Below are 17955 nucleotides of genomic sequence, written 5' to 3'. Positions count from 1 at the left end.
CCTGCCTTGTCTGAAATAGCCTCTGTCCACTGACTCTGGGTTCTAAACCCCTTCATGGTCTGATCTTACTTGGTTGAACAGGCTTTCATGCCCTGCTAGAGTATTAATGGGGGCTAGGGTATGCTAGCTGAGTAGCTCCTGGGTAGGGTACACTGGATGGAACCTTCTAGTGATTTAGCAGTGACCTGCCCCAGAGGGATGTTGACGGAAGTACACCTACCATGGACAGATAGCTGGAGAGCAGAGGGTGAAATCCAGCCACAACCACCTCTTCCAAGAGTTCTTCTTTTGTGCAATGAGCAACCTTCCCCAGCCATACATGTCAGCCTGAAATGTCCTCTGATGCATTTTTGTATTTCACACGTCATTTAACTAATGGAAGTCACATAATAAGTGCTCGGTGAATCATGGTTGATTAAATTCTTTCTAATATTTCATCTCCTAATATGATTAAGATCCTTTATGTTTTAGTTCATCGTATAGGACATAAATTACATTACTGTATAAATACAGTACACCCTGAGCACTTGCCATCTTCCAGGCACTAGTCTAGGCATGGAATGTTCAGCTGTAAAGAATTGATTTATGGGGTTTACAGTCTAATGAAGATATATATATATATATATACACACACACACATATATATGGTATATGGGATCACACTATAAATAAAATATGGAAAGAGAGCAAGTTTTATAAATGAATGCTTGAGTAAAACTGGACAATTGATCAGGGCAGGTTGCTTTAAAGTGCCCACCTGAATGAAAAGGACTGCAGTACACAGAACAAAGACCCAGAAAGATGCCCAAACCCTAATCCTTGAATCCGTGAACATGTTGCCTTACAAGGCAAAATATGATAAAGTTAAAGATTGAAGATTGGGAGATTATCCTAAAGTATCCTGGTGAGGCCGAACTAATCCCAGATACCTTTATAAGAGAGATGGAAGAAGCCAAAGCCAGAGAGATTAGAAGATCCTTTGTTGCTAGCTTACAGAGGATAAAGGAGGCAGGAGCCAAGGTGTGCAGGTGGCCTCAAAAGCTGAGAAGAAAAGCAGGTTCTCTCCTAGAGCCTTGCAAAGGACCAGTCCTGCCCACATCTTGATTCTAGGCCAGTGATACCTGAGTGGGACATTCACTGTTTCCACATAATCAATGGATGTGGGGTGTTTTTTTTTTGCCCTAAATTAGTTCTAATTTGTTGTAGCCAAAGTCAGATGTGCAAACTCCTGCTATATTGATGCCTCAGCCAAAGATAGTGTAGGTGGGAAGAGCAAGGAGTGCAAAGGCCTTGAGGTTTGGCTCTCTGGTACTTTGCAGCTGGAGACAGGCAGAGGAACTGGAGGTAACAAGGTTCAGTTTGCAGAACACATGTTAGGCCAACACAAGAACTGAGTGTTAGTCTGTGTGCAAGGATATCCCATCCAAAGTTATAAAGCAGAGGGGCACTGCCACCCAGTTCATGTCTTGACAGGAACACTGGCTGCAAGGCCGAAACCAGGGATGATGTAGCAGGATTGTTTGCTAATCCCTAATTCCAGTAAAAGATGCTATTGCCTTGAACCGTGGAGGTGGCAGGTGAATGAGGGAAGGGGCTGATCAGTAGTCGAATTGTGCATCTGTCTTGGAGATGCAGTTCAGCAACAGGGAAAAGATAAATGTGATGTCTGTTGCTTTAAGTTGATATGGAAACGTGACATGCGGAAGACAAGAGGTGAAATGGGAATCAGCCGAGGATCTGACTAAAATGGCCTGGCTGCATCAGTCACTGCAAGGGTGTCCATGGGTGTCCATGGGTGGGTGGCAAGCATGGCTGGAACCCACCACCCTCATGGATGTCCGCTGATTCCTGCATTGCAGAAGGGGGAAAGTGTTTGCTAGGCTGAGCACCTCAGCAGCACTAAGTGCTCAAAATCTGTTCTCTCTCAACGTGTCGGACGCCTGGATCGTTGGGGACATATTCTGGAAGTATTTGGAAACAAATGAAGGGGAACTTGCTCTCTTCCTGTGAGGCGCTTTCCCAGAACAGATGAATGCTGACATATTCCTCTTGGTCCCATAGGATTTTCTGAGCTCCAGTATCAAATAGTTGCTGTGTTTGCCAACCCTGACTTAAAAAAAAAAAGCGTGATCCTCCTGTCTTTTAAGGAACAATGAGTATTACATGGCAGTTGAATATTTATAACATGCTCCCCTCTTTCTTAAGTAGTTGTTTTACCATTCGAACATCAAAACGGCTGGGCCTGGGGAGACCTCAGAAGTCGGAGAATATCAGATGTGGTCTCTCTCTCCCTTTGCTGGTAGATCTAACACACCTTTGAACCTTCAAAGCACACAGTAATCAATGACGTGGGCCGACTGGCAACTCGTGCGCGCCTCATTGTGAAGGTGAATTCATTAGTGTGAACGGCATGGTGTGAAACAGAGGTTGGGCTGAATTAAAATGTGAGGATCTGTGTTCCACCAAAAAAAAAAAAAATGAAGCAAGGAGCAAGAGATCTGGCAGGTGGATAAAGATGCTTTGCTGATTTGGGCATCACTGGAGAGAATCGCATGAAGGAGAGGTCATTGCTTGAGTAGGTAAACGTAACCCTGGCGTCTTAATTAAAATGCCAGTAACAGAGGGGGAAGAGTACAAGGGCTGGGAAACTGGGAAGGGCTACCCTAAAGGAAATGGAGTTTAATTGGGGGAGAAGAGGTGGAGGATTTAGTGTAAATATCAAGAAGCATTTCCCAAACAAAATCGTCTAGGATTTCAAGCACAACAAGAGATTGGAAAAAAACTGATTGGGTAAAGGAGGCAATCAATGGCTCTGGCACTGGTGTGGGAAATAACAGCCAGAACTTCAGGAAGGTTATGACCAAAAACAGAGAGAATGAACACAAGCAGGAAGGCCTAGTCATGGAAAGAGACCTGCTCCAGGGAGTGAGTGCTTGTGATGGGCACTTCCTTCAATACCCAGACAGGGACCACAGTCGTCCCTGTGTCACTGTGGCTGAGGAAGGAAAAGGTGCTCCCCAGGGGAGGGTCAGCTTCAGCTGTGCTACTGGGGGAGCTTGATCCAGAGCCCTGCTTTCCCTGGGTCACCATCACGTTCCACCTGGTTTTATGGCTGATAACATTAGGCACTGTTTTTCTCTGAGCCCAGCCAGGAACAGCCTGATGACATCTGCCATGCTGTAAATCTCTCTTGCCGCTGGCACGTGTGACATTGAGCCTCCTTGTCATGGCCATGCCAACCATATCAACAGCCAGCACCATCTTCTGCCCTTCACTGCCAGGGAAAGGAGGACCAATGCCCCTTCCCAGTTGCTGATGAAATGTTGCTGATGTGTGAATGCAAGACAGGGGGAGCCTTGCTATGAGGTCAACCTAAGCAGGGTTTGTTCAGAAACACTGTGAGAAAAGGATGCAATAAAACTCACCGTATGATATCAGATAACAATTATTAAGTAGACACTCTACATTAAAATGTGATGTGGAAAGCCTGTGTTTTTGTATTTAAAAAGGATGTTGCACATGAAATCTGAAGGCAGCGTAAACTCTCCTGAAACTACCATCTAACCTGAATTGGAGAAGGTCACACAAAATGTACAGTAGGCACCTGGTGTCTTGTGTGTGTGCATATATGCATACCATCATCACTGCATGTGTGTGCAGTGGCTGTGTGCCTGTGTGTGTCCCTGCATTTGCTTAGGTGTGTCTGTATACATTGTCCTTGTATGTGTTTCTGTGTTCATGTGTTACCCAGACAGGTTGTGAACAATAAAAGTGAAATCAGGAAGAGTGGGGGAGATGTTATCCCAGGAGGAGGAACAAAGTCCCTATAGAGGGTGACATGTTTGAGTGGCACCAAGAGTGGCCATCAAGGGGTGTGGTGCAGCCAGCTGAGGGACACTGTGCCATGAGCAGATTTCATCTGCTTCAAACAGTGAGTGGTGACTTGACCATATGTCACAGGACCTCTTAAATGGTTGTAACTTTTGATGCAGTAATTCCACCTGGGCTAATCTATTCTAAGGAATTTTTATTAGAGTAAAACAAGCAAGGAATAAAACTTTACACTAAATGACATTTTATTGTTTATTTATAGTAACAAGCAACTGGAGGCATCTAAATCTATGAGCCTAACAACATGGTTTAGTGTCTATTGATGCACCCACTTAATGCACTGGGCAGCTACTAAAATTATGTTTACAGAATTTGTGACATGAGAGGGAAGAAAGCTTGAACATTGGGTTCCAAAAGCAAAAATGAGGAATTATTCACATTCCTCAATGTCAGCATGATCAAAAGGAGATTGTGTGTGTGTGTGTGTGTGTGTGTGTGTGTGTGTGTGTGTGTGTGTGTTATACACACATACACCTACTTGGAAGGAAGCAAATCCTCAGATACAGTTATGTCTATCTGATGCAGGATTATAAATGCATCATTTTTACTGTTTTTTTATTTTTTAAAGTTTCTATAATGAGTCAGAATCAGAAAAAATAGGTAGCTGCAAAACACCACAGAGCGTAGTCTGGAATGGCAGCATGAACTCACTATGGGCCATTCCTCTTCCAAATGCTTAACTGGAAACTGTGAGTAAGTGCATGTGCACATGGAGTTGCAAGCTGTGGGGTCTGCAGCAAAGCAGAGAGGCAGGTTGTAAGGGAGTCATAGTATGGCGAAGTGACATGGAGCAGGCCTGATGAAGTCACACACTTTCTTCTCTGGTTTTGTTGAGCAGTGGGTTCCTTTAACCTGACAGGAAGTAGGGCGCCTAGGTAACCTAATCCTCATGTTGCATCTACCTCTGTAACTCCCTACCATCTGGCAAGGGAGACCAGGGAGAGAGGCCCGTGATGGAACCTTGCAAAGGAGAGCTTTGGCAATGGTGGTCATGATGGTTAGTCTTTAAGCTCCTAAAAATAGAATGATAGTTCCAGTGAGTGAGTTGAACTTTTGAGAAAGGTCAGAGATTGGAGAGTGGTCCGTGGAATACATTACACTGACTTGCAGCTGCCTGTCTCTGTGTCTCTTGCTCATTCAGAAATCCACAGGTTGGGAGTGGAATATAAATCCCTCTTCTTCCTTCCCCTTGTAGCCATGTGTTCTGATTGGTTTCTAGAACTCTCCTATGGTGACTTTCTAATAATGTGTTCTTGTTTCATTCTCTTCATCCCCCTGTTTTATTTCCTTATTCTCCTACTAACAGTTCTTGGTGTGTACCGTGCGATATCCTAGTGGCTAAATCTTCACCTTGCATGTATTGAGATCCCATTTGTGTCCCAGCTGCTCCTCTTCCCATTCAGCTCCTTGCTTGTGGCCTGGGAAAGCAGTAGAGGATGCCCAAAGCCTGGGGACCCTGCACTCACGCGGGAGACCCAGAAGAACTCCTGGCTCCTGGCTTCAGCTCAGCTTAGCTCCAGCCTTGTGACCACTTGGGGTCAAAAAAGTGTGACCACTTTTTCTCTGTCTCTCCTTCTCTCTGTAAATCAGACTTTCCAATAAAATAAATAAATCCTTTTTTTAAAAAAAAAAAAAGTTCTTGGAATTAGCCAACAAATAAGCCACTTGCTCGCAAAGCCTTATCTCAGGGCCTGTTCATGAAGATTCCAGATGAAGAGGGTTAAGGCCCTGGTGGTTGCGTCCTGTTCCCTCGTGAGCTCATATATAAAAAGGAGACTAGAAGTCACTGAAGCTCCCTCAGGTGGACAGTATTAGGGCAGGTGAAAGGGAAAGAAATAGGGGAAAATCTTCCAATAAAATGGAATAAAACCAACATTTGTATGAGGTATATGTCCACCCTGCAAGAGCCGAGCTGAAAAGGGGGAAGCAGGAAATCTTACGGTGTGGACAGGCCTGGGTGGGGAAGGATGGGAATTTGCAGTTTGATTTAGGGCCCTGCGGATCATCATTCGTCATTCATCGTGACACTCCCACAGGGGAAGCACCTGGCAAACACTCCCAGAAATGCACACTCAGGGGCCATGAGTGGTGTTTTCTAACAGAGATTTTCTTTAAAGGCCAATCGTGCACTCAGGAGCCCATGCAGATGAGAGGAGCGTGGATCCTGAGGCACGTGTTTCCACATCTACAATACACACTCAGGCTAATACCGCTCTGGAGGCAGGAGTGCACATGTGTATTAGAAAAACAAGCCCATCTGTAAAACTCTGCAAGATGCCTCCAGGTGCTTAGCAGTAGCTGTTTAGCATGAATATTTTATCAATGCCAGAGCAGATAGAGCAAAATTGCATCCATTATATTCTCATCACCATCATATGTGGTTGAATGGACTTTTGACTAAAGAATCTAAATATGCTTAAAACATTTTTCACCGCCAATGAAACTGGCACATCCTGATTTGTGTTGTTATTGCTCCTGCTAGCTTCATGAAAAATTTCAGAGGCAATTGTGTCTTAGACGTGTGGTTTGGCAAATTTTCATCCACAGCATATGCTTTTGTTTTATTTTTTTAACTAGTAGTTCAAACATGGAGATGTTGACATTTTAAAACGAGCAGTGGAATATGTAGGGTCATTTCTTTTTTGTTGTTGCTGTTTTATTTGCGTTCTGTCTTTCAGTCCAAATTTTCAAATACAGAGCAGGGTTAGGAAATAAGCCTATTTAAGAAAGTGAGTTCTTTAGGGATTTCCCACCAGTTATGATTGGGATGGGTCACAGCCAAGGGCAGATCCTAGACTTTTATGCATTATCTCAGGATTCAGAGCAATCCTCATAGATGGGTGAGGTCTGGCCTCTCCTCCCACCCAGATGCTTCCAGAGCTTCCTGAGGTATCCCGGTCTTTGAGTCCCTGCTTGTTTTCTGCTTCCTGAACTGCTCTCTCGTAGCTCCCCAGGCTGGAAACTCTACCCTTTTCTGTATTGTCTTTACCTAAATAAGTTCCTCTATCCTTAGGTCTTAGGTAAACAGGCATTTCTTCCTGAAAATTATGGCCTTCTGCTGAGCATCTTAAGAGGTGACTTAGGTTGCCTTTCCAAGAGTGCCATGCAAATTCATTTTAAACCCTCTTCCCTTCCAATCATATTGCCACTCCCAGGTTCCTACCATCCAGGAATTTTAGAGTCTTACTTTCTGATCATTGCATAGAACTCTGCCAATTTAAAATACTCAGAGTTAATTGTAATGGTTTGTGTAACTGCCTTGTGTGTCTTAAGAAACGGGGAACTTCAGGAAGTTTTAAATTTGCCTGCTTTGTCAGTGACTTAGCAGCTATCACACTGCCTAGTCCATGGAGGTGATCAACTACTTTCTTTGGTTGGTTAAATGAACAGTTCAGTGTAAATGATTCTACCTTCAAGGTCTGTAGAGTCTTGGGGGAAAGGGTGAAGAACCCCTGACTGTTAATTCAATGTCAGACACTATGGCTTGATAGAAGAAAGCTCACCGTGCAGTGGAAATCTCGAGGGAAAGGAGCATCGCTGAGCCTAGAGTAAGGAGCCAGGAAAGGCTTCGGAGACAGGCGGCGTTTGGGCTCCAGCATAAAGAACATGGAGGTGTTAGACAAATGCAGAAAGACTCTGAGACAAGGCATGGTATTTTGAAGAATTGCGGGGAGGTTGTGAGAGCTGAGAGTGGGTCGGATGGGAGAGGGCTGCTGAGTGTCAGGAGGAACGTGCGGCCGCCTGGAGCAAGTGTGTGATTTCACACAGGGAGTGTCATGATTGCGCTTCGGTCCGGGCGGAGTGCTCAGGCGGTGAGTCGGAGAGTCAGGGAGTCCGGCAGGAAAACATGAAACTGTCACCACCATTATTTGATGTCCGCAAGAATCCATAGCAACCTTTCCCTGCTGCATTAGTTTGATAGTTTCATGGAGTAGCAGAGGAAAAGAAGCAGAGAAAGAGTCTATGAATTTGTCTCTGATTAAACAGTCTTCTTTATTATCTTAGATGCTGAGTACACTTTAGGTCTCATCTGCTGTATGGGACCACATATACTTAGTTGGTTGGAAATAGAACTAAAAGGTAAAATTGAGGATATGGAAATTCTTACCTACTAAATATCGATTTGTATAAAAATGTGCTTATACTAGCATAATTTTGGCTACAAATGAGTTTGGAGAAAAGATTTCCACAATGCTAGGGTTTGGTTTCATTGTTAGTACCAATGACTCCAGAGCTGTCAGCACTGCTTGTCTACTTCATTTGGCTCTGCATTTTCCTCTTGGTTTCTTTTTCTTTTTAAGATTTATTTATTTTTATTGGAAAATCAGATATACATTGAAGAGGAAAGAGAGAGAGAGGGAAGATCTTCCTTCCACTGATTCACTCTACAAGTAGCCACAACAGCCTGAGCTGAGTCAATCTGAAGCCAGGAGCCAGGAGCCTCTTCTGGGTCTCCCACATGGGTGCAAGGTCCCAAGGCTTTGAGCTGTCCTCAACTGCCTTCCCCGGGCCACAAGCAGGGAGCTAGATGGGAAGCGGGGCACTGGGATTAGAACCAGCACCCATATGGGATACCAGCACGTGCAAGGCAAGGACTTTAGCCACTAGGCTACTGTGCCAGGCCCGTTCTTGATTTCTATGCTTTTGTATCTCCTCAAATTATTTCTTTGATTTTTGAAGAGAATGGATTAAAAAGATAAATTTTAGCATTAAGCATTTATTTGAAAGCCATGTGTGGCTTGCAGGCGAAATTTTTCATGACCCTTTCTGAAGACCAGTTGTAGTCTTGTTTGTAGTAACCTCATGTTTACATGTACAGCTGATGTTTGCTGAGTCTCTAGATGTGGAAGGCAGGGGAACTACTGCAGACAACTCACATTTAATGACAAGCCAAGCACTTGGGTAGAAACCTGCGCCTTAGGGAGCTGCTTAGGACAGAAGCTTTGCTTGTCTAGAGGCTTCACCCGTTGCAGAATGAGACAGCAAGTTTTAGAGAGATAACTGCAGACAGAAACGGAGAGGAATTTGTTAGTAGTTAGAAAGCCGTGTGTCTCTGTACTTTGTACATGCCTGTGATGCTGTTTTTGAGCAGTGACTGTTCTGGAGTTTGAAGCTTGGGAATTGGAAAGAAAGCTCTTCCTCCTGATGGGTAATGTATTTATTTCCAACATCTTTTTTTTCATTCATAATATGATGTTGAATGCTTCAGTGATCCTGTTATGTGTTTAGATTTGATTATTTTATTGCCATAGATTCCTAGAAGTTAAATGACTTAACCAAAAAGTATCACTACTTAAATGCTGTCAAACAAACTGTAAAACTGGTTTTTTGGGGGAAAAAGTTTATTTTTATCTTTCAAACATAAATGTGTCACATACCAAAGGCATTCATGAATATTATATACTTTTATTTTACCAGTTCATAGTTTGGCAGTGAACTATCAGTTATTAAAATGACATAGAGATATTTGAGATGAAAACTTTACTTCAAAAGCAACTTAGAAGCTATAGGACTTAAAAAGAAAGAAAGAGACATTAAATCCATGTCTGACATGAATAATATGAGGAACTGCTGATGTTTCATAGAAATACAAGAAGGCATAAGAGATATAAAAATGGAGATTACAGGAGAAAAACCTGACAGCCCTTAACCAGCACATGCATCCCGTAAAGAAAGGGGCGATTTCTGTGGACGTCAGAAAGCAAAACCACGAACCAGGGGCAGAGCCTGGTTTTAGGAAAAAGGGAGCTTTCTTAACAAGTTTCTTAAATTGATTGCAAAAAGGTTCAGTGCACCAAGATGAAAGAGTAAAAGCTGGATTTAGCAATTTTATACTGTTGCTACAGAACTGATTTCTATATTCAAGATGAACTCAAAGTGGGATCCTAGCAATCCTCATTTATTTATTAGACAGAGCTGTAGAGCAAAAACTTAGAATTAAGGTTGAGGCTAAGCCAAGTAGCTGAATAATGCTAATTATTACAAAAGTATGATATCAATTGGACTTTTTAAAGATTTATTTTATCTTACTTGAAAGTCAGAATCACAGAGAGTGAGGGAGAAATGGAGAGACATCATCCATTTGCTGGTTCACTCCCTGAATGGCGCACAATGGCCAGAGCTGAGCCAGTCCAAAGCTGGGAGTCAAGAGCTTCCCCCTGGGTCTCCCACAGGGGTACAAGGCCTGAGAACTGGAGTCATCTTCTACTGCTTTCCCAGGTGCATTAACAGGAAGTTGGCTCAGAGGCAGAGCAGCCTGGACACTAACAGGTGCCCGTAGGGGTTGTCAGTACCACAGACAGAAAGTTAGCCTGCCATACCCCTGTACTGGCTCCTACCTGGACATTTTAAACAGTACTTTAAAATTATATTTTTTTGACACTGAGTGTGTGACCTATGTCCTTGACTCTTGAAAACACAGCAGCAAACCAGGTGGAGGCAAGGAGCTGGCAACTCATGTGAAAAACAATCATTGATAGAATAATCCCACTGATTAATGTGTCATCAGAATCTATCATGGGGCTGTAGGGGGCAAGGGATAGGAGCAAACTAACTTACACAAAGAGACCTCTTGGTAGTGCTGAGCTGAGAATAAAGGAATGCACAGAGCTTCACCAGGCGAAAGGGGAAATAGAAGAGGAGGACCTCCTTCAGTGCAGTGCCCTGCAGTCTCTGGGCGGCACAGGCACACTAGCAGTAAGGGTGCCTGAGGTCCTAGATGCCGTAGACAGCCATGGCAGTTTCCCAGTCTTAGTGACACAAGAAGTGAGAGATGTACGCTCCCTTAAGAAGGAGAGAATGTCTTTTTTTTTCCTAAAGATTTATTTATTTTTATTTGGAAGGCGAAGTTTTACAGAGAAGGAAAGATATTCCCCAAATGGCCACAAAGGCCAAAGCTGAACCGATCTAAAGGTTGGAGCTACAAGCTTCCCCCAGGTCTCCCACTCGGGTGCAGGGTCCTAAGGACTTGAGCCATCCTGCACTGCTTTCCCAGGCCACAAGCAAGAAGCTGGATTGGAAGTGATGGCCAGGGCATGAATTAGTGTCCACATGGGATGCAGACACTGCAAGCGAAGGATTAGACTGATACTCCACCATGGCAGCCCCAGGAGAGGATGCGTTAAAAAGATAGTGCTCAATGCTGGGTGGAGAATTCTAGGATTTACCACTCAAAACTCCAGTTACCTCAATGAAACTCTTAACTTCTTTCCTTGAGACAAGTGATCCCTCTCACCCCAAGCATCCATAGCAGTAGAAATGACCATGAAGCTCATCACATTGGGTATGCATTACTTCCCGTGAGTTTGTTATCCAGATGCTTGATTATTGAGCCTTCTGTTAGGTTTTATGTTAGATTTAATGATTTAATGGTTCCAAGAAAGAGGGGAGGTAGCTAGCTAATGTAGATAAGGTTATTTTAAGAGGCCCAGGATGGGGGACCAATAAAGAGAGAGAGTTGTGACAGAGCCTGCCTGGAGAGAGGGCAGAAGTGTGAAGCTAGCTACATTCCATCTAAGCCACAAGCACAGTCCGTTCTGAAGAGGTTGGTGGGAGGATGTGTGGAGTGCCACAGGGATCTTGTTAAGATGGGAGTGCAAGCGGTGGAATGCAGAAGAGCTCCTTGGTGACATTTATGGACTTGGCAGTTTGGGGTTTCCCCAGGTATAGGGCCTTCCAGAGCAATACGCATGCCACTGGTTTTTAGATGAGCTCTCTGTACCCAGTTCCCTCAGGCCTAGGGTTCAGGCCTTGTGTTCCAATACCTTCCACACAAGGGTTCTTTTAGTTTTTAGATTGGTACTCCCCAAAATCTCCCATGTGTGAACTTCATTATTGGGGGTGACTTCCAAAAACTCTAGAGATGGTGGCTTACATCCATTTCTCCCCCTTGTGTACCCACAGCCTTGAAAAGCATGAGTATATGATTTGTAGCCACAGATCAGCTCCACACCATCCTGTGAATCCACCAGCCTTCTCTACCTGCCCCCTGACATGTAAAAAGAGTTTTCTAACCCACTCTGGCATGAGATGATAGTGGAACAGACAATTTCATCAGCATCCTGCTATATTGTCAGCATAACTTCTATCTAAAAAATGTACAGTAGATGACTGAGCTTATATGACATTTGGCCTCAAGAATGTTGGGAAAAAAGAAAGTTGGAAATGAAGTGAAATCAGTATCTTAATTTGTTTCAGAAATTTTAGTATTTGATAACTCCTTACTATTTGAAGTTTAAGTAGGTAAACTTCAACACCAAGCACAAGAAAGCAAGCTTGAAATCTTGGCCCAGATGCAGCACAGCTGGCTGAACCATGCATTTGACTGCAAGCATGTGTTGGGCACTGCTCGCCTTCTGAGAACATGCAAACAGCGTAGGGTCAGCTGCTATGGCTCCATCCTTGTATGGACAGTGAGGCCATGCCCTGACAGCACAGGCAGCTGCTGCTAAGACTTGCTGTCTATCAGTCAGAGTGTTAGAGCTGTGATTGCTCAGAACCCAAAAAGAGTGTGGGGAGCCCTCCTGCTGGGCACAGGGCTCTGAGCAAGGGTTGTGGACAGTGGGAGCCCTGAGGGAAGTGCAGCACACAGAGCTTAGGTAAGTAAAGGGCCCTCGGGTTGTTAGTCCTTTCGCACAAGTAAGCTCTCTCTCAGATCAGATTGTCACAATAAGCCAAAATACAAGATGCAGTTAGGCAGCTGGGAGGTGTTTTATTCCAGCAGGGGAGGGACCTGAGCAGAGGCAGAGGGAGACGGAGGGAAGGTGGCAGGAGGGGGCAAGATGAAGGAGGACAGGGGAAGGACTAGCTGAGGAAAGGGGCGGCATGCAAAGAGGGCACATGCCTGTGGGAGAGTGCTGTTTGTGGTGGGAGATGGGCGTCATGGGGCCATGAGGGATTGGCGGATAAGATTCTCAGAGCTACAGGGTATAGGTAGGTGTGGTGGGTTTGGGGGAGGGGCTACAAGGGGTTGATGGAGAGGGCTGTCAGGCACCGCCTAATACTGTGAGGTAGATTGGTGGGAACAAGGTTATGAAATTACAGCTGATTGGCAGACAACGAAATTTGAACCCGAAGGGTATGCAAATCTTCAAGAAGCCAATGTAGAGGTAGCAGATATTTAAAATGGCAGGGGCCTCAGGGTCGATGTGAGTCCCTCCTTACAGGGGTGAGGGGGTGTGGAGGAGAGTCACGTCCTTGAAACGCAGGAAAACAGTCAGGATGGCTCTAACTGCAGACTGTTAAATGTGAGGTGACGTTGATATGCCTAACACCATGCCTGATGTGTTAATCATGTCACTGAGTGGCTGCATCCTCTCTAAGACAAATGTAGTGAGTCCGGGGTCAGAATACCATATAAACCTTAGGGTTTGGAAAGCCACTGTGAAACTGTATGTTGTCTTAATTCTGGAGTCTGAAAAATTGCTTTAGATCTCAAGGGAATAACCTCAGCTCCTTCAGTTCAAACCCAAAGCATCACACCCTAGGGAACCCATGAAGGGAAGCAAATCCAACTTTTCTTGCCTTTCTTACCTTGACCTACAAGGCTCATCCTTGATCTCATCTTCCACTGCCCTCTCAGCTCCCTGGCTCTAGTGCTTTGGCTCGTTCAGAGAGCCAAGCTGCTTTCCCCAAAGTTAGGATAGTGAGCAAGAGAGCAGAGGTGGGGGCCTGTGACTTCTTTACAAGGGACCTACTGTGTTTACCTCTCTCATTCATTAGACAAAAGGGACAGGAATTAGGAAGGCAGCAGAAGGGGGATGCAGCCATTCCAGTTCCCCGACTGCTGCTGGCCACGGAGCATCAGCTTATAAGGAAGACCCTCAGTAACAGGTAGCCCAACTATGAGCCACATTTTACTCTCATCCCTCGCAGGTGCTTCCCCTACAGCAGCTTTCATATGCCTTGTGATCCTGGGGCTGGTGTCACATCTCAGCCAGGACCCTGCCAGGGTTCCCACCTGATGGGGAGTGAATGTCAGAGCCTTTGCATGGTCCGAACCTATTTCCCAGGGCTGCTCTGGCTGCTGCCTACTTGCTCAGCTCAGACCGGGAGCTGCCTGGCTGCAATGAAATGTGCATGCCAGGTGTGTCCCTTCTGCCCAGCTACTCTCAGGCCTTTGGCAACTCCTCTGTCCATCCTCCAAGCTCACCTTTGCAGTTTATGGAGAATGTTCACTAAGATCAAACTGCACATATGTTTTTTTCTAAGTTAAAAAAAATCAAAATAAACTTGGCATTGAACAATTTGCCTCTCCTTGTATTTACTAAGGCTTATCCTAAAATGATGGCAAATAAGAAGAAAAGAGTGGCCATCCTCTTTTGGATTGCCCCTCCCAATGCAGACACCCAAGGCTCAAAGCCGCCTGCTTTTCTTCCTGGGCCCTTTAAATGCAGAAATGGACACATCTGAGCCTGTCCCACCTGTCGGAGGTGCTGTCAGAGCTCAGGAGGTGCACTGATGGATGGCCCTGTGCTTGCTAGCTGGTGTGCAGGGACGTTCCCAGGAGTGCATTCAGGGCCTCTACCTGGTAGACCTGGTCATCTGGGCACCCCTGAGGACAGAAGCATCCTCTGACAGCAGACTGGGAAAACAAATGCAAATCATGGTATTACAAAACAGCAGGAAGTTTGTCATTGACTGTGCAGTCTCATGACTTTGGGCCCATTTACACATATATTGTCATAATAAACAAAGGCCTCTGTTGGCTCCATTACAGACTCACAATCCCTTTCATTTGCATAGCACTTTAAATCAAAATACTTTCCTAGACATTCTCTCATCTGAGGCTGGTGACTTTTTTTTTATTGCAAATGAGTTTCCTATATTGCATATATTTTATATATTTTTTTTCCTTTTGCCATCTCCTTATGAACCACCAGATCTTCATAGATGATGCCCTTCAGTTTTGTGTAAATGTAATCCATTCTGGTTTTCATTGTCTTTTTATTGGGTCTGCCCTGTTTCTCTAAGCTCTTTTTGGGCTTGTTTTGTTTTATTGTGGTTGGTTGAGTTCTTGTTTGTTGTTGATTTTGCTCTTTTTGTTAATCTCACTGTCTTAAATATACACTGACTTCAGTTTTTTTGGTTTTTGTCTGCCCATTCATTGAGCCTTTGGTCTTGCTGGAGAACTAGTGGTGTTGTTTAAAACGTATATTAATTTCTTTACTGATGTATTTATATGAAGGGAAGAGCAGGATAGAGAGATTTCCCACCCAAGCTCCTGGGACTAGGTTAGGTTGTAGCTAGGTATCCTTCTCGATCTCCCAAGTGGATGTCAGGAGCCTTTCCCCTCTGCTTCGACTCTGCACCCTGCATTGCACATTAGCAGGAAGCTTGGTCAGCAGCGGAGACACTCGGATCTGGGATGCAGGCTTCCCAAGCAGTGATTGAACCTGCACACCACCATGTCAGACTTCCCTCCCCCACCCCACCCCAGCCCGCTGGTCTTTGACTCAGGTTCTTGTTAACATTTTGATATTCTTCTTTCATGCTCAGTGTAGCCTATATAAAGTAGAACTCATTGAATATGATATCTTATATTTTCCTATGTGTTGTGTAAATTCTCAACGCCTAGTAGCCACCTACCACCACACCTGCAATTCCCCCGGCCCTCACAGTCCTATCCACCAATCACTATGGCCCTATGTTACCTGCCCCTGCTCCCCCCCAAACCCCGGCCATAAACGCACCTTATTGTGCATACCTGCTCTCTCTGATCTCAGCTCTCTCTCTATCTCTCCCTTGGAGGAGCCTCCTCCTATCACTATGGCAGAAGACCTCTCTCTCAATCTGCATTCTCTCGCTTGCTGATGGCGACCTCTCCCACTGGAATAAAGATTTCCTATGTGACTCTCTGCATCTGGCATCTTGGGTTGCTGGCAAAACTTTGTAACAGGTCTTCTATCCACTGTTTCTTTCTCCAAATGGTTGTAATGGCTATCGCTAGACCAGGCTGAAGACAGGAGCCAGGAGCCCCACCCAGATCTTCTGCGTGCATAGCAAGGGACCCCAGCACTTGAAGCAGCTTCTGCTGCCTTTCTAGGTCATTAGCAGCGAACTGGGAAAAGAAATGGGGCTTCTGGGACATGAACAGGTTCCCATGTGGGATGCTGGCATTGTAGGTGGCAGCTTTACCCACTTGGTCACACTTGCAACCCTACCATATCATCTTGATAGGAACTGGCTTTTGAAAGTGAAGTGCTTAGTTTGGGATATAGAGGGCATGATTCTTGATAGAATATTGGATTAAATGAGATTCGTTTAAATTTGGAAGCTGTTAGTTTGGTTTTAATGCTTCAGTCTCATGATTACATCATGGGGATACTGAGTCTGGTGCTAACCCCTCTGTGATCTGACCCCTCCCATTCTCTCTGTGGATCACAGTTGCTAGCTAGTGATCTTCTTTTCATGTGAAGTGGAACCAGTGCTTTGTGCAAATAAATAAGAGTATGCATGTTAGCCTGAATCCCATATCAATACTGATTTTCAATTCCTGGCTCCAATTCCTGTTTCTAGCTCCTTGTCATTTCAGGCTCTGGGAGACAGCTGGTGATGGTCCAGCTAACTGGGTCCTGGCCACCCACATGGGAAACCTGGATTGAGTTCCCAGCTCCTTGATTTGACTCTGGCCCATTCCTGTCATTGTGGGCACTTGCAATGTGAATCCGTAGATGGGGCCTACTTGTTTGTGCAGACATGACCACTCTCCATTTCCTTCTCTGTCACTCTCTCCCTCTTTCCTTTCCTTCCATTCTCCTTCTCTCTCTCAATCTCTCTCTCTCTCTTCTGTGCCTTTCTACTAAATAGCTAAAAAGTAAATAATAATGTAAAATCTCCTTTTAAATTTTGTTTACTTATTTAAATTGATGACTTACACAAAGAGCTAAAACCATGATAATCTTATTCCAGTGATCGAAACTGATCCCAGTGGCTGAAATACTACTTGGAGACTAAATTCTAACACTCATCCACCAACACTAATAGTGCATGTCCTTAACAAAACATCGAATACAAGCCTTTATTGGGCCTTATGTAGTGTTAAAATGTCCTTTTCATTCATTTATGCAAGTACAGGCCATGCATATGGCCATGAAGAGAGTCACTATGTGTCTAGTGAGTTCTCTGAGTTCCTCACCAGGTGAGTAATCCACTTTTCTGGTAAGCAAAGTGCAATAATTCACAGGCACTGGAAGGATGCTTAAATCAAGACTGACACTGTAAATAGAATGATTCAGAAGTTGGAATTAAATAGCTTAATGGTAGCCATTGGGGATCTCAGTGTCACCTTCAGTGTGACTCTAATGATGTAGTCAGGAACACTAGTGAGGTTTGATAGAGCGAAGCTAGCAATGTCCAAACATATGTCTGCCTCCTCAACAGAGGACGCATATCCTAGAGTGGGCTGAGCCATCCTTTCTGATGGGAATTTTAGTCAGTTGATTTTATTTTCTCTTTCAGGACATATTTAAATATGCAAGAACTTCTCCTGTCCCAAGACAAAAGAGATCGATTGTAGTGTCTCCCATCCTGATTCCTGAGAATCAGAGGCAGCCATTCCCGAGAGACGTCGGCAAGGTAAGTTAGATCACAAGTGACAAGACTATGTTTTATTAATCTGTAACATGTATGAGACAAGTTGATTGTTTTTGTCATGGTTACCATCTCAAATTGGCATTGGGTCCTCCACAGTAAGATGCTAATTGATTTTGGCAAGAGAAGAATTTGGGAAGATAATCCTAAATAAATAAATAAATAAATAAATGCAAATTCGGGAAAAGCACAAACAGCTTTGAACATCATGACTTAGAAATATAACTGGCACGTAAGGAACTTGAGGCTGCTCAGAAGGATGTCACTGATTAAGAACTGTTCTCATTGCCTTTTTAGCGAATGTCCATGGGGCAACCCGAATAAGGGTTCTTAGAATGTTAGGATCTGATGTGTGGTCTTAGTGCAGTCTTGTTTTTCTACAAGTCGGTCAGCTGTCCAAAAAGTAAATTGGAGCTGGAGCACTAGATCACAACAACCGGATCCAGTGAAACATGGTAATAGAAATCACAAAGT

The 17955-nt window shown here is 44.4% G+C and overlaps 1 protein-coding gene across 1 annotated transcript in view; it reads left to right on the top strand.

Annotated features, from left to right (window-relative positions):
* The window catches only part of CDH13 (cadherin 13), a 1068624-nt gene that overhangs the window by 604988 nt on the left and 445681 nt on the right, over positions 1-17955 (top strand). The window contains exon 5 of the mRNA XM_040982306.1: positions 17350-17466. Within this exon, the coding sequence (XP_040838240.1) occupies positions 17350-17466 (117 nt within the window). The remainder of the gene's footprint in view (positions 1-17349; positions 17467-17955) is intronic.

Source organism: Ochotona curzoniae, unplaced genomic scaffold (assembly GCF_017591425.1).
Source record: "Ochotona curzoniae isolate NIBS_2020 unplaced genomic scaffold, NIBS_Ocur_1.0 contig_3622, whole genome shotgun sequence".
Lineage (NCBI taxonomy): Eukaryota > Metazoa > Chordata > Mammalia > Lagomorpha > Ochotonidae > Ochotona > Ochotona curzoniae.
This window is presented reverse-complemented; position numbering and strand designations above follow the sequence as displayed.